Source organism: Gloeophyllum trabeum (genome assembly GCF_000344685.1).
Source record: "Gloeophyllum trabeum ATCC 11539 unplaced genomic scaffold GLOTRscaffold_00008, whole genome shotgun sequence".
Taxonomy (NCBI): domain Eukaryota; kingdom Fungi; phylum Basidiomycota; class Agaricomycetes; order Gloeophyllales; family Gloeophyllaceae; genus Gloeophyllum; species Gloeophyllum trabeum.
This window is the reverse complement of record NW_006920417.1, coordinates 1,450,657-1,464,192: the sequence shown is the minus strand read 5'-3', so window position 1 is coordinate 1,464,192 and position 13,536 is coordinate 1,450,657. Positions and strand designations below refer to the sequence as shown.

The 13,536-nt window shown below is 49.8% G+C and overlaps 7 protein-coding genes across 7 annotated transcripts; 2 read left to right on the top strand and 5 right to left on the bottom strand.

The window, feature by feature from the left end:
• Positions 1-143: 143 nt before the first annotated feature.
• GLOTRDRAFT_11718 (uncharacterized protein) lies at positions 144-341 on the top strand (the record flags this gene model as incomplete). The annotated part of the gene is made up of 1 exon (XM_007868406.1): positions 144-341. A coding segment is annotated over one exon (198 nt), but the record flags the coding sequence as incomplete, so codon positions are not given.
• Positions 342-1,757: 1,416 nt separating this feature from the next.
• On the bottom strand, positions 1,758-2,106 carry GLOTRDRAFT_106465 (uncharacterized protein; the record flags this gene model as incomplete). The annotated part of the gene is made up of 2 exons (XM_007868907.1): positions 1,758-1,762; positions 1,914-2,106. 2 exons carry the CDS (start codon positions 2,104-2,106, stop codon positions 1,758-1,760), a joined length of 198 nt encoding a protein of 65 aa, XP_007867098.1.
• A 1,083-nt stretch (positions 2,107-3,189) lies between these two features.
• GLOTRDRAFT_62230 (hydrolase) lies at positions 3,190-4,325 on the bottom strand. Its single transcript, XM_007868906.1, has 6 exons — positions 4,244-4,325; positions 4,153-4,178; positions 4,059-4,098; positions 3,944-4,002; positions 3,776-3,885; positions 3,190-3,709 (listed from the first exon to the last, which is right to left on the bottom strand). The coding sequence occupies exons 1-6, from the start codon at positions 4,261-4,263 to the stop codon at positions 3,542-3,544; spliced, it is 423 nt and encodes a 140-aa protein (XP_007867097.1). The 5' UTR covers positions 4,264-4,325; the 3' UTR covers positions 3,190-3,541.
• An 87-nt stretch (positions 4,326-4,412) lies between these two features.
• GLOTRDRAFT_111441 (uncharacterized protein) lies at positions 4,413-6,241 on the top strand. The gene is made up of 9 exons (XM_007868905.1): positions 4,413-4,699; positions 4,752-4,846; positions 4,903-4,974; positions 5,027-5,127; positions 5,184-5,312; positions 5,368-5,563; positions 5,614-5,685; positions 5,745-5,799; positions 5,854-6,241. Exons 1-9 carry the CDS (start codon positions 4,420-4,422, stop codon positions 5,982-5,984), a joined length of 1,131 nt encoding a protein of 376 aa, XP_007867096.1. The 5' UTR covers positions 4,413-4,419; the 3' UTR covers positions 5,985-6,241.
• Positions 6,242-6,396: 155 nt separating this feature from the next.
• GLOTRDRAFT_130213 (P-loop containing nucleoside triphosphate hydrolase protein) lies at positions 6,397-7,672 on the bottom strand (the record flags this gene model as incomplete). The annotated part of the gene is made up of 8 exons (XM_007868904.1): positions 6,397-6,490; positions 6,566-6,617; positions 6,677-6,959; positions 7,025-7,054; positions 7,108-7,137; positions 7,226-7,378; positions 7,447-7,539; positions 7,589-7,672. The coding sequence occupies 8 exons, from the start codon at positions 7,670-7,672 to the stop codon at positions 6,397-6,399; spliced, it is 819 nt and encodes a 272-aa protein (XP_007867095.1).
• Positions 7,673-8,579: 907 nt separating this feature from the next.
• Positions 8,580-9,758, bottom strand: GLOTRDRAFT_139331 (uncharacterized protein). The gene is made up of 7 exons (XM_007868903.1): positions 9,474-9,758; positions 9,384-9,420; positions 9,197-9,318; positions 9,086-9,140; positions 8,849-9,032; positions 8,703-8,793; positions 8,580-8,645 (listed from the first exon to the last, which is right to left on the bottom strand). Exons 1-5 carry the CDS (start codon positions 9,670-9,672, stop codon positions 8,885-8,887), a joined length of 561 nt encoding a protein of 186 aa, XP_007867094.1. The 5' UTR covers positions 9,673-9,758; the 3' UTR covers positions 8,580-8,645; positions 8,703-8,793; positions 8,849-8,884.
• Positions 9,759-9,954: 196 nt separating this feature from the next.
• Positions 9,955-13,197, bottom strand: GLOTRDRAFT_139330 (P-loop containing nucleoside triphosphate hydrolase protein; the record flags this gene model as incomplete). The annotated part of the gene is made up of 19 exons (XM_007868902.1): positions 9,955-10,042; positions 10,102-10,153; positions 10,210-10,417; positions 10,718-10,762; positions 10,828-10,980; positions 11,033-11,125; positions 11,190-11,279; positions 11,330-11,411; positions 11,467-11,525; positions 11,575-11,582; positions 11,629-11,676; positions 11,729-11,795; positions 11,841-11,943; positions 11,995-12,029; positions 12,088-12,193; positions 12,248-12,344; positions 12,404-12,700; positions 12,750-12,865; positions 12,923-13,197. The coding sequence occupies 19 exons, from the start codon at positions 13,195-13,197 to the stop codon at positions 9,955-9,957; spliced, it is 2,022 nt and encodes a 673-aa protein (XP_007867093.1).
• Positions 13,198-13,536: the final 339 nt, after the last annotated feature.

Below are 13,536 nucleotides of genomic sequence, written 5' to 3'. Positions count from 1 at the left end.
GGTGCGTATATTCCATTGCCAAGGCTCGTACTTGATTGCCGACATGTCTTTCGTGAGGGTAGGACTGCGCGTCGCACAGCTGCGTGTTATATTCCGTCTACCGGAAACATTTACAATACCGCCGGGGACGACATGCAACCCTCCTTGCGTACGTCGAATGGTTTACACCATTCACTGCCCGGGATCCGACATTACAGATGCATTGGGTTTCTCGTTCAACGCGCGGCGGGAGACCCAATGCTGAGGTTATTGAACTTTCGCATGTTATAGGAGGATGTCATCTCGTACCTAAGTTTGGTACAGAGATCAGCCCTCGGTGGACATCCGAGAATGTGTTGGAAGATTGTAAGACATTCCTTGTTAATAGATATATAGATATTCGGACATTCTTCCTCCTGCAACCCCCTGCTTGACATTCTCTGTATATCTACCCATCATGTAATTATACTCAATATCTTTCTACTGGTTCGGAAACGTGCCCTGCAGCAAGGTGGCAAAAATTATGCGACATGTGCGAATCGAACCTACGTTGACTATGTGTCCCTATGGCGCGTGCCGCCTGCTATCAATGTCTATCCTGTCTATACCGCACTATGTGGCTAGGGTCCTCCTATGCCGCAGAACGCGTTTCCTGATGTACGCCAACAATCCAAGCGCGAAACAATCCCGACATGCTGAATCACTTCATGCATCCGGCGGAATCCAGGCTTACTGCCAATTTTGCCGGTCTCTTTAGGTCGAATTTCGGCAACCTGCTTGAATAAGCTCGTCTCGTCGTGTCGAGAAGCTTGGGGAAATATGAAGAGCTTCCATATGGCATCGGCACACGCCATTTTCAGATGGAAGAGACCGAGAATGAACACGACAAACTGGTAACGTAGCCATGGTGTTTTCTCTTCTCCCCGTGACTTTTGTAGGCTTTGCACTCTCTCGCAAGTCGAAAGGTCGCCGTGAACAAGGACGACATGGTCGCTGATGTCTTTCGTCTCAGCAGTTGCATTGGTGCTGCTCCGGTCCCCTATACCCCCTTGCTCGCATAAGTTGAGTATCGCGTTGGCATTTCCTTGTACAGTGGATTGATTGATGGCCATAGCGCGCGCCGGAACTTGCTTCGACTTGACGACAGGAATTCGCTCGAAATCTTCCGGCTCCTCAAGGTCCTTTGCAAATTGACGGAAGTATGCCGGGCCATGCACGATCAAATCTCTCAGGAACACCCAGACGTTGAACCGCTCGCGCCGCGAGAGGCCTGACGGGTGCGGCTTGTCAGGATGTAGCTCTGCAAGCTGCAGAATGTCGATATCTTCCGAGGTGCGCCAGTTGTCTGGGTTGTTCTGCGATTTCTGCCATAATTCTGTCGAACATTGTAGGTCCTCCTTCTTGACGCCATGGTCAAGGCGCAGTAGTGTGCCGGATGTCAAATGGAGAAGTGAGTCCTGCGATTTCTCCACCGTCGGGACTGTGTGTTTGATCTCGACGTCGAAGTTATCATATGCATATGCTGCCAGTAAGGATTGTCCAAGTGTTTTGATGTCCTTTGCTGATTGTTTTGATAGACTTCGCATTGCAGTGTCTATGGCAGATCGGGAGATGGAAATTCCAAGGCGCGAGAGCAGTTCAACGACTGCTTCCGGTGCGTTACATCCATATAAGTAGACCCCTACAACTGATTGCATAGCATTACAGTTCTTGTTCGTGCTCTGCATCATAATACTGATGCTTGCAACTTTCTTCTGTAGGGCCCGGGTACGATCGGCTCAGTCTGTCATCGCGCGTGTATGGCGGGTTACGTACCATAGTTAGTATCGCTTCTCGCCGTTCACCTTCTTTATAGTCGTCGTGCTCACTCTCCGGGTCGTCTGGGTCTTCAGGTATGTATGGATCCTCCTCGGCATCCCAGTATTGCTCATCACTCTCGTCTTCCTCCGCAGGTTCAGTGTCCTCCGGCTTATCCTCCCAGAGGTCTTCTCCCGCACCCCACCGGTCATCTGCGTCTCCCCATAGTTCATCATTGGATCTGGATGGTCCTCCATCCTCCCAACCGTCATCTACATCCCTCCATAGGTCATTGCTGGACCTTGGCACTTCTTCTGCCATGTCATCCATCACGATGTCTTCATGGGATGCTTCCGTACTAGGTGAGCGCTGATGGCGACGCTTGAAGTTTCTCTCCATCTGCTGCTTTGTTCGCCTCCGATTCCTCCTCTTATTTGCTGATGGGTCTGCTGCAAGCAGGTCTCCGAGAAGGTCCCACAGGCGCGGCGCAAGACTCTGCATCTGCTGAGCCAAGTCTTCAAAATTGAATGAGTCCAACTGCTCGCTGGTTGCGGTGCGGGCACTAAAGTGGAGCCCGGTCTTTTTGTTGGTAAGCACTTGAATCTCTCCGGTGTATGTGGCCTTAACCATATTAATGGCCCATTGGACCACCACATCACGGGATGCTGGATGTTGCCATAGTACTTCCAGCAGCTGTCCAGTACCTCTCAGGGCATTAGCTGCCACAGGATGCTGGCGGATATCTTCGCACTCAATGACTGCAAGCAGAAATTCGGTCGCAGTCATGTGGCGATGATGCAAGCAGTTTAGAATATCAAGTATTTCGTTGCTCGCGAGCACCATGGCGGTCGGAAAATAATGGTACTGCAACTACGACACCTCACACCTTACAAAATGTACTAAGGCGTGTCTACCATGCGGCCGAGCAGCGTAACATGCATGGACGACGGACTTCGCTGGAGGTAGTCACACTGTGACGCACATACGTATATTAGCTGCGAAATGCCATTTTGGGAAGGCGACTAAGCTGGAATAAATGGTTGGTTTATTGGTTGCGCTGGCTCGTTAGGTAAGCCTCGGGCATGCCTCGGGGAGCCATTTGGGCCAGCCGTCTCAGAGCGTTCTCTTCCTCTTAGTTGCCTTCCTGTTATAGTAGTTGACTTATGTAATGCACTAATAATAAACATAGAGTCCCACGCCCTAGTAGAGGAGGAACGAGGACGCGGAGACGGATGGTTATAGGAGCCTGGTCGAACTGCAGCACCCAAGACTCTGCCACGTCCTTAACAGATTTATGTGGTCCAAGGAGCTCTAATAGCCCTATGATAGTTTGGTTTAGTCGAAATGTTGATCACCGGTTGATCACCGGCCGGATGCTGACATCTATATGTCCAGGAGCACCGTCCCCAATTCGGTCGCTAAGTACGAGCAACATTCGGGGCAGCAAAACCTAAAGCACATCCAATCATCAGTAAAATGAATAGCATATATAGATCTATTTGTGCATCGTTTCGACCGGAACGGAGAAAATCGAACGAAATCGAAAGGAAACCCAAGAAAACCTGTTAAGTCCCACCAACGGATTATTCCTTACAGGTAAGCACAATAGCAACGGTTAGCGATTCAATGATGGTGCAGTTAATACATACAAGATATTTAGTTTGCGTGTGCTTCATTCGCGCCTGGACTCGGGACCCTCGCTACTTCTCTTCACCCCCCTTCCCCTAAGGTCTTAGTCCGAACGCACATCACATCTCCAAGTTCATCACAACTTCCCTTTCAACTCCTCATGCAACTTCTTGATCTCATCCATCCCGAGGTTCTGCTGTGTAGGCCACCCGATGACCAGACCTGCGTCGTCCGACTCTGCAGGTTTCGGGATCATGTGGAAGTGTACGTGGGGGACCACTTGGTGGGCGATCTTGCCATTATTCTAGTGTGCGCAGCGGAAGGAAGAGTGAGTAAAAGACAATATACATACACCGGAGTGGAAGCGCACCTGGAGAATGTTGTAGTTCTCACATCCAACTGCAACCGCGATCTTCTTCGCTACGATGAGCGAGTCCTTCAGATAATCATCAGGAATATCGTGCAACTTCTCCCCATGATCTAGGAGCGCGCTGCTCATCAGCGGTTCTGCGCACGCTTCCTCCCCACTTCAGCTCACACTTCGGGATCACGAGCGAGTGGCCCTTTGCGAGAGGTCCGATGTCAAGGAACGAGTAGCTGACAAGGCGCCCGCGTAAGCTATAGCCGGATATTGGTGAGAGACAGAGACATACGAAAGATCGGTTTCGATCAGCTTGAAGCTCGGTATCTCCCCTGTAAATGTGCCATTCGTCAGCCTTATCGTCGCCCCTGAGCCTGACCGTTCACCTTTGATGATCTTGCAGAAGATGCAGCTGGCGAGTGACCTGCCATAGTCAGCCCGTAGAAAACTAGATAGTTACTGCTGATTCAATACGACCTTGCGTTCGATGCGGCCATGATGACGTTCAGCACAGGTATTCTGGGTTCAGAACATGCAATCCCAGCGAAAGGAAAGGAACGGCTCGCCGATAGGAACTGCTGTAGCCGTAATTAAGTCACGTGCGAACACTTACCCGAATATAACGCGAAATGACGTTTGCAAAGGCGGAACTCATGCCTTCGTTACCCACCACCAACTACAAGTACGACTACCAGCTCGTCCCAGACGACGGCGAGCACGTTGAGAAAAGGAGAGCCAACACAAAGAAGAGGCTGCTTTTCCACTTTGTAGCCGTGATGGCGGTTCTGTACGCTGCGTTCAGCGGGATCCGGTACGGCGCGAGGGCGGGGTGGCTGAAGGGGTGCGCAGGGAAGATGCGCTACTCGACCAAGACGCAGCTGCCTAGTCATTATACCTTGCCGTCGGGGGACAAAATTCCGAGCGTTGCGTTGGGTACGGTAACTATAAGTCGTGTTATAGGAGGGTGCGCTGATTGCGACCGTAGGTGTTTGGCAGGCCGGCAAGGGTGAGGTTGGTCAGGCTGTCAAGGTCGCACTCGATGCCGGATACAGGCACATCGATGGAGCTTGGATTTACAGGGTACATCTGAAAGCCTGCACGCATTCATGTCCGGCAGACTGACTTGAATTACATAGAATGAGGAGGAAGTCGGACAGGCACTCAAGGAATCCTCTGTTCCTCGCGAGGAGATTTGGTTGACCTCGAAGGTAGGAAACCTTGTCCCGTCAATAGTATCCCATGATTACAACTCGACTCCAGCTGTGGAACACTTTCCACGCTCCGGAAGACGTCGAGCCCGCGCTTGACGAGTCGCTCGCTAAGCTTGGCACTGACTACCTCGACCTATACATCATCCACTGGTAAGACTTTCCGATGCCCTTGCTAATCAGGTCGGCGAACTGTAATGTTCTCCTAGGCCCGTCGCCTTCAAGAAGGGAAGCAATAACGAGCTGGACGAGCAACTCACGGCCGATCCATACCCGACATGGCAGGCGCTCGAGGCGCTCGTTGACAAAGGCAAGGTCAAGAACATAGGTGTCAGCAAGTACGGTTTAGGCTATATTACTGGTTGGAATCTGATCCTGACTGCTGGGTCATAGCTTCAACATCCCTAGACTCGCGAACCTCACCGCGAACAACCTCAAGTACCGTCCGGCTGTAAATCAAGTAGAGCTGAACTTCTGGAACCCCCAGCCGGACCTGCTCAAATGGGCGAAAGAGCACAACCTCCTACTGGAAGCATACTCACCGCTGGGCAGCAATAAGCAGGTGAAGGAGACTTTGGAGAGGCCAGAGGCACGTATCAGTTTTGCAACTAGTAAACGGTTGCTTACCCTGCTCATTAGATCCAGCAAATTGCCAAGGATCTCGGTATCACACCCGCTCAGGTCATCATCTCGTGGCACGTCCAGCGCGGGGTGCGTCTCATTTGCTTCTGCCTACTTGGCATGGCGATCTAACCGCTGCTTGACTACAGACCGTCGTCCTGCCGAAGAGTGTCACCCCCTCCAGGATCCAGGAGAACTTCAAAGGTAAGCTCCATTCCGTCTTTCATCTGTACACCGTCCGCTCACCTCGGGTATCAGTTACGGCTCTTCCCGACGACGCCTTTGCGAAGCTAGAAGCCGCCGCGACGGCGCACCCGCCTCAGCGGGTTGTTAACCCGAGCAAGAACTGGGGTCTGCCCTTCGACGTCTTCGAGGACTACCCGTACTAGAAGCTCGTTCTCGCCAGTTTGACCCCCTCCCCTGCGTAGTTCAGAGACGGCGGTGTAGTGTTAATGTGTGGGACTCGAAGATAGTGTTTTAAGTAGAATAAGAAGGCGAGGGTTGTGTTTAGGATTGTTGTTTTAAAAGTGCGAAGGAGATGTATTACCTGCGAGCACTCCACACTGCTGCAAAGTACAGAAGAGTACAGATTGTTGATGCCAAACCCATGAATGGTAATATTCCTTCCTATTATGGCTAAAACACCATTCACTTGCCATGAGGCGCGATTCAGAATGTCTGTCACGGTATAGAAGAATACATGCACGACACCAGGATGTAAATAACCCAGGATTCTCTATATACTTGCCCAAATCCAGTCGGTCCCTCCTCGTATCATCACTTCTTGCACTTCTCGGACCATCACGCTGCGGCGTGTGTCAGCGCGAATTCGTCCAAGAATTTCTGGGAGGCTTGCACGACCACGTTGACGTGGTCGATCGTTAGGGGTTCATTTCTATATCCATAAATATACACGATCAATTGCCTGGGACCAGAACTTGAACAAGCAACAAGCAAGAGTTGAACATACGCAGACAGAGCAAGCGCTTGCGAAGTCCGGACGAGATTCTTGATTGTACGGCCTATCCGGGGGTCAGAAGATAGGGAGGAAGGGGGGGCACGGCGGCCTATGAAGGCTCACCATTGAATGGTTTGGCGGATAGCTCATCCAGTTCACCTTCGGATATCCCTTGAACGGCATCCGTATTATCGTTCTTAGATATGTCCGTCCCAGCCAATTCGAAGAACTTCTTCCAAACTGCTTTCCGAGCATCCTTCTCCAACTCCGGATACTTGATACCAATTGAAAACCTAGAGAGGAATGCTTCATCGAAGCTTTGTATCCTGTTCGTAGTAAGGAACAAGACTCCACGATGGTACTCCAAGACGCGAAGGGCCACTGATACTAAGGAGTTGCGCTGCAGCTATGGTTGACAGCATTTGATTTACTATATATTCTATATGCTGAGTTCGAAAGCCTGAAGCTCACCTCATGAAGACTCTTTTGCTCCAGATAGACCTGAATCACATAAGTATAGGCCTACACAACGACGTGAAATAAGGATCACTGACATCAGCCTCATCTATCAGCAGGACTGCGTCCTAAGCAGTGGCCAGCTGGAATGGTAACAGTTATTAGCACAGGGAAAGGATGGCGGAGAGGAGCCGGTCAAATGCTAAACCGGCTTACGCTGAGAATTCCACGCAGGTTGTCCTCTAGGTCCTCAGGATCTGTCGATAACTCCGATGCTCCAACCATGTACAGCGGTCTTTGTAGGTACTCCGCCACTGCTTCAGCGGTTAGCGTCTTTCCGGTCCCGGGCGGACCATGCAGAACCGCTATCTATAGTTGTTCAAAGCATATGTGTGTATGTTCAGCTCGACTACTTGGGGAGGTAGTCTGGCACATACCAATCCTCCCCCTTTACCAGATATCACGTCGAAAACGATCTTTCGGGTTGAGTTTGCATTGCGTGTGACATCGACGAGACCTTTGATGAGAGTCTATCCCACCAGTTAGCAATAGCTATTGAATATTCAGGGAATGCGGCACCTTGATATTAGGATCCAACACTAAGTGACCCCAAGCTTTCTCGTCGAACTTTACTTCTCCTACGAGCTCAACGTTGAAGGGCATTCATTTCTGTGTGTCAGCTACTGTTAGTTATACGTATGATAGTCACAGATCATGGTACTAACCTTGCGGACCAGGTTAAAGCCGAATACATGTGGCCGCAGTAGGTGGAGACGTTCCATATCAAAGTCTGGAACAATCCAGTCGCTAGAGATCGTCGCAATCGTCGCAATGATTTCACGTTGAATAGTCTTGTGAAACTCGCTCACGGATCTGCTTGGTACCCATCCCTGTTGTCGTAGGCTCGTCGATCCACTATTACCCGATCCTGAAGGATGAACCAATGAACACATCATGTCAGGTCTTTCGAAGTAGCCGTTGCCTTACGCCTTTATCTGAATCAGCAAATATTAACTCGGTTCCATAAGCAATCGACAATCAACGATGCTCTCACATGTTTTATAGTGAACTCCCGTTAGGGAAACATATGTCTTCCCTCTCTCTGCAAGGGTCTTGGGTTACGTGAGATATTGAGGGCACACCTACCTAGAAGTTCATGCCTTTCCCCCGCAGTTAATGCAGTACAATCTAAGGCATCGAGGTCCACCGATCCCTTGAAAGGTTAACCTTCAACAGAGAGGTTTCTTGTAAGGATAACTAGGCGGATAGACCTTGTACTGTTCCAGTCTCCTTCTGATGCAGTATGTACTATACTGCAACCCATCCCATTCGTAGGCGGTTCCGTTGAGAGCTAAGTATGGCTTTCCAGAAATGCCTCTATTACCCGTACATCAGTGCTAATCGCACAGTAGAGGCACTCAATCTCACTCTTGATAACTCCTGGAAGTCAATATAAAGGCAATCTAGGGGTATCCGATATTAATCAACGTGGTATGAGTTATGATGTATGAGCCTAACCTGTTTGGATGGGTCATCTGGATCATATGTCAGATATTCCTCACCCGGCTGGAAATAGAATATCAGATGACTCCATTCAATCTGACCAAATGGAAGAGATAGGGCCATTCGTTCACCACTGCCACGGTGATACGAGTCAGATCAATGCAAGAGATCACTGGAGATGACTACGGACGTGGGCTCGAACTCCTGGTTCAAATATCCAATGAGGATATCACCGTGTCTTAAGACTGTGCTGAGAAACTCTACAGGGCCGCTATACCCGTCTATTACGCGCGCGCTTAGTCTAATCCTAACCCACTGGCAGGCTAGGCAACACACCGGTATTTTTCTTTTCGAAACCAATAGAACGAGCGTTTAAGGCAGTATCTCTTCAAGAGTGCCCTTCTTGAGTAACTGGGCGCGGATAACATCCATGCGTTTCCCCAGTTCTTTGAGGTGGGGGAAGAAATCCTCCAATACATATTCTGGAGATGTATCGAAGAATTCATCTCCGATTACGCCTCTGTTGGGCAAAAGTCTTCATGACATTCGGAAAAGGATTAGGACCACGCATACCTTAACAACTGCTTCAAGTGATCACTGAAACTACTGAGCACCGTCTTCGGTTTGTCTACGAGGTAAGCGCCTTCAGCTGTGCTTAACTTGGGCTGAAACGCCGCTACTCACTGAGAGGGGCCTCTCTCCGAAGGTTCAGGTAGAAGTACCCCTGTGGATCTGCCTGCGTCGGGGCAGGGGGATGCTTCACTGAACTGGGGTCAAACGGCACCCATTCATCCATTTCATCATCCCTGAGAACAGAGAAAATGTGAGGACCAGGAGGGTACCTATATTGATCTTCGATTGTATAACTTACCAGATCTGCTCCCTGCGGACGTAATGCTTCATAGACCCTAAAAATATTAGGTCAAACGTCACCGCAGCACGACCGTTGCATATCTCATACCTTCTCCCGTTGAGCGTGCATGACTAGGTGTGTTGTCTTCCTCGCCATCGTCCTCGCCGTTGTCCTCGCCGTCTTCCTCGTCGTTCGTGCTAGATTGGCTGAAGGGTCCAAAGGGCGGTCTATGATAATATGCCCAAGGAACAAGAAGACCTGAAAGTGCAACCGCAAGGAAAATCGGGACTATCTGCCTCGAAGTCATTGTAGCAGCCTGGAGTCGATATGCCAAACCCTACGAGCTTTATAAAGATCTGAAGGCGCTCGATACACAGCACACGACCATCGAACTCTGAACCAAAATGACTGGAATGGGGCTATCCGAATAGGGGATCCATGTCATTCCATGTACAGGACTATGAAAGCGCGGCTCCGAAAATATACAAAGGCTATTGCCAATTCCATCCAGACCCTAAGTCGTACACACAATGACGATACCACATACAGGCTGAGGGACGAATGTCCGCAGACCACAAACATTTGAGCGTCAAGCTTTGGCGTTGGCAAATTCGTCGAGAAACTTCTCTGAAGCCCTTACTACGACCCTGATGTGCTCGATAGATAAGCGCTCATTCCTGAAGGATGAGCTGGTGGTTAATGAATAGACACCGTGACATAGTCAGAGGGCACGTACGATGCTAGTGCAAGTGCCTGGGACGTGCGGACCAGATTTTTGATAGTGCGTCCTGATCACGCGTTTAGATGTAAAATTGAGGATGCTGTAGTACACACGATGACCTACCATTGAAAGGCTTTTGCGACAGCTCTTCTATATCTTCGGAAGAAATAGCATAGCTCTCTGCTGCCGACGGGGACACCTCGACGAGTTCCGAGTCACTTGAAGCCCTGCTCTGCTCTGAGGTGTTGGTCGCTATCCCGGCTAGCTCGAAAAATTTACGCCAAACGATTCGTCGAGCATCTTGATCGAGCTCAGGATATTTGATACCTGACTAAAGTTGAGTATCAGTACATAATTGGAGAGATCGTCTACGTGCCTATGGAAAACCGAGACAAGAAGGCGTCGTCGAAGCTCTTGATCCTATTAGTAGTCAGGAATAGAACACCCCGGTGATACTCAAGTACACGCAGCGCCACAGATACAATGGCATTACGGTCAAGCTGAGGACGAGACTCAGTAGACTGCTGCGTAGCACGGCTGCTACAGTATCACCTCGTGTAAACTTCTCTGCTCCAGATACACCTGTACAAGGTTTCAATGTTGTTGATCGCCGACAGAATCGAGCACATACATCGGCTTCATCTATCAATAGCACGGCATCCCATGCGGTGGCAAGCTTTAAGAAGGAGAATACAACGTTAGAACTAGCGACTATGCAATTTGAGAATTCATAGCGCTTACCTGCAGGATGCCTTGCAGGCTATACTCCAAACCAGAAGGCGACGACGGCAACTCCGAAGACCCGACCATGTAGAGGGGTCGACGCAAATATTCTGCCACTGCCTCTGCGGTCAACGTCTTGCCTGTTCCAGGAGGGCCGTGCAGGACAGCAATCTGGGTTGGTTCAGTGGAGATCTAATCAACAAACTGGTTCAGCATAGCTCACTAAACCGCCTCCTTTGCCCGATATAACGTCGGATATGATCTTCCTCGTGGAATTTACGTTCCGTGTAACCTCCACGAGGCCTTTGATGAGCGCCTAAAAGAGTTATAATTTTCGATCGATAACTGGGGCACACACAAACTCATCAGTGTATTCATACCTTTGTATCCGGATCTAGGACTAGATGATCCCAGGCATTCTCATCAAAGATAACGGGCGCGAGATGTTCAATGTGGAAGCTGGTCCAGCTCTGCAATACCGGAGGTCAATACAAGGATACTGACGTGTTATTGCCGTCACCTTCTGGCTCAGATTGAATCCATACACTGTCGGAGGCAAAAGATGCAGTTTGTCCTCATCCAGTTCGGGTATCACGAATTCGCTTGGACAGGAAGGGTCAGGACCACCGTTACCGAGGAGGGACCATAAAGACTCACGGGTCAGCGATGTATCCGCTCGTATTATCAAACGCCTTTTTGTCGACTATGACCCGATCCTACACAACCATTCTAGGATAGTCCTTCCGTGATAGCGACAGAACGTACTTTGAAGTCTACGGACTGTCAATCAGCGGTGCGGGCAACAGACAACCCACTCACATGTTCTATAATGCATGCCAGAGTATGAAGTATACAGACGGCCGCGTTCTATCCCGCAGTCACGCTCTACTAAATGCAATAAATGGCACAACCTGCCTACCTCGCAGCTTGTCCTGCAGCTCCACGGTCAACGACATGCAGGGAAGGGCATCTAAATCTTTCGTGCCCTGTACATTCTTAGTGAGGATAAATGTAAGAGATGCCGAACAAACCTTGTACTGGTAAATCGTACGGGAAAGGCTGTACTGGACGTAGCTGGACCCATCCCACATCCAGCCTTCACCTTCCAGCTGGAAGTACGGGTTTGACGAGCTCCTGCCCATTGCCCTCGCTTAGCATGTGTAGACTAATACATGTCCTACTCACATTTCGTAATACCGGTTGGTCAAAACAAAGGCAATCTACGGCATTGCAAGTGTGAAGTGTGAGAAGGGAGTAGCCTGCACGGAAGTCGCTTACCTTGTCTTCTTGTTCCGCAGAGTAAGTCGACTTTGGCTGGAAATAGTAAATGAGGAGGTCCCATTCGATTTGACCATACGACAACAGCAGCGCAAGTCGATCTGCGCTGGAAGGAACCTTAGGAAGACATTCGATTAGACCGGGTTCGAATTAGACGTACGTAGGTTGGAATTCTTCATCCAGATACGTCAGTAGCACTCCGACTTGCTCGACTACGTCAGCGAGGTACTGCTTGATAACATCATCTCCAAGGTGACCTAAAATGACTAGCAAGTGGGTTTCACTTCCAAGGCAAAATTGGAAGCAAGGGGCGCACCATATTCAGCATCGGTAGCACCTACGTCACGCGCTGCATCTCGTGTTTGATCTGCAGTAGCCTCGGTTGAGCCGAGAATAGACTGTACACCCTCCAACTCTTCGTGCAGTTTCTTCAGTTCAGGGAAGAATTTCTCCAGGTCGTATGTAACATCATCGTAGAAAAATTCGTCGCCTATGTGCTGTCTGTCGGGATAATTCGTAAGTAAGGGACTGACAATCATGTCATCTACTTTACGGCACCTGAGGAACGATGTTAGAATAGAACTGAAATCACTGATGACTGTGGTGGGCTTGGCTATATAGCGAAGTCAGTCTGACACGAGACTAGATGTCGCATCTCCTACCTGAGATAGTACGGTAACGCCGATTGACGTAGAAGTAGTTGTGTATATCCGAGCGTGGTGGCGAGGCTGGTAACTCCCCTCTTTCGAAAGGTATCCACAGCCACTTGGACTCAGACCTGTCGCAATAAATGTCACACCAGAGCGTTTGGGGAGACTCGCTGCGACGGTCATACCATAACTGATCTCTCTTCAGATAGTGAGATGTGGAAACTTGCTTCTCAGGCTCCGCGGACTCTCCTGGATCGTCCGAGACCAGTTGCTCATCCGGCGATTCTTCATTTTGAGACCATTCGACATTGTCCTGAGTGTTTGCTGCGACTTGATTCTGCTGCTCAATGTCATTGCCCCTGGCTGCTGAAATCCACGTGTAAGACCCATATACACGGATTAGCCAATGGGTCAAGAGAACGGAAATAGTAGAAGTTAATATGGTTGAGATGAGCGACATGATGGGCTTTTTGTGTGCAAAATACAGAGCATCCTGGCTTTTGTACCCTCCCAGCTCCGACCTCCAGGGCGCCTACCTCAGCGTCTGCATGAGCAACGTGTCCTTAATCGCCCAGAAACAAGGTTCAGCCATCATTTCTCATTTCATAAACGAATTGCAGCGGGCGTTCCAAGTCCGAGTGCGATTCAGAGTCAAACCTCGTTGCTGAGACTCAGAGTCGGACCCAGTGATGTCGCCTGCTAAACTGAGGTAGTCCGCTCTCCAGTACGTTCCAACGATGAGAAAGAAGGGGCGACAATAATATTGATACTCAAACGCCGGCATTCTCAGACAAAGTCG

Coding starts and splice junctions, on each gene's coding strand:
- GLOTRDRAFT_62230 (XM_007868906.1), bottom strand. CDS start 4,263: ATGGCCGCATCGAACGCAAG. Junction 3,886..3,943: donor CTCGCTCGTGATCCCGAAGT/GTGAGCTGAAGT, acceptor GCGCGCTCCTAG/ATCATGGGGAGAAGTTGCAC. Junction 3,710..3,775: donor AGAACTACAACATTCTCCAG/GTGCGCTTCCAC, acceptor TGCGCACACTAG/AATAATGGCAAGATCGCCCA.
- GLOTRDRAFT_111441 (XM_007868905.1), top strand. CDS start 4,420: ATGCCTTCGTTACCCACCACCAACTACAAGTACGACTACCAGCTCGTC. Junction 5,313..5,367: donor AAGAACATAGGTGTCAGCAA/GTACGGTTTAGG, acceptor GCTGGGTCATAG/CTTCAACATCCCTAGACTCG. Junction 5,564..5,613: donor AGACTTTGGAGAGGCCAGAG/GCACGTATCAGT, acceptor CCTGCTCATTAG/ATCCAGCAAATTGCCAAGGA.
- GLOTRDRAFT_139331 (XM_007868903.1), bottom strand. CDS start 9,672: ATGACTTCGAGGCAGATAGTCCCGATTTTCCTTGCGGTTGCACTTTCA. Junction 9,141..9,196: donor TCGGAGAGAGGCCCCTCTCA/GTGAGTAGCGGC, acceptor CTTACCTCGTAG/ACAAACCGAAGACGGTGCTC. Junction 9,033..9,085: donor CACTTGAAGCAGTTGTTAAG/GTATGCGTGGTC, acceptor TTTGCCCAACAG/AGGCGTAATCGGAGATGAAT.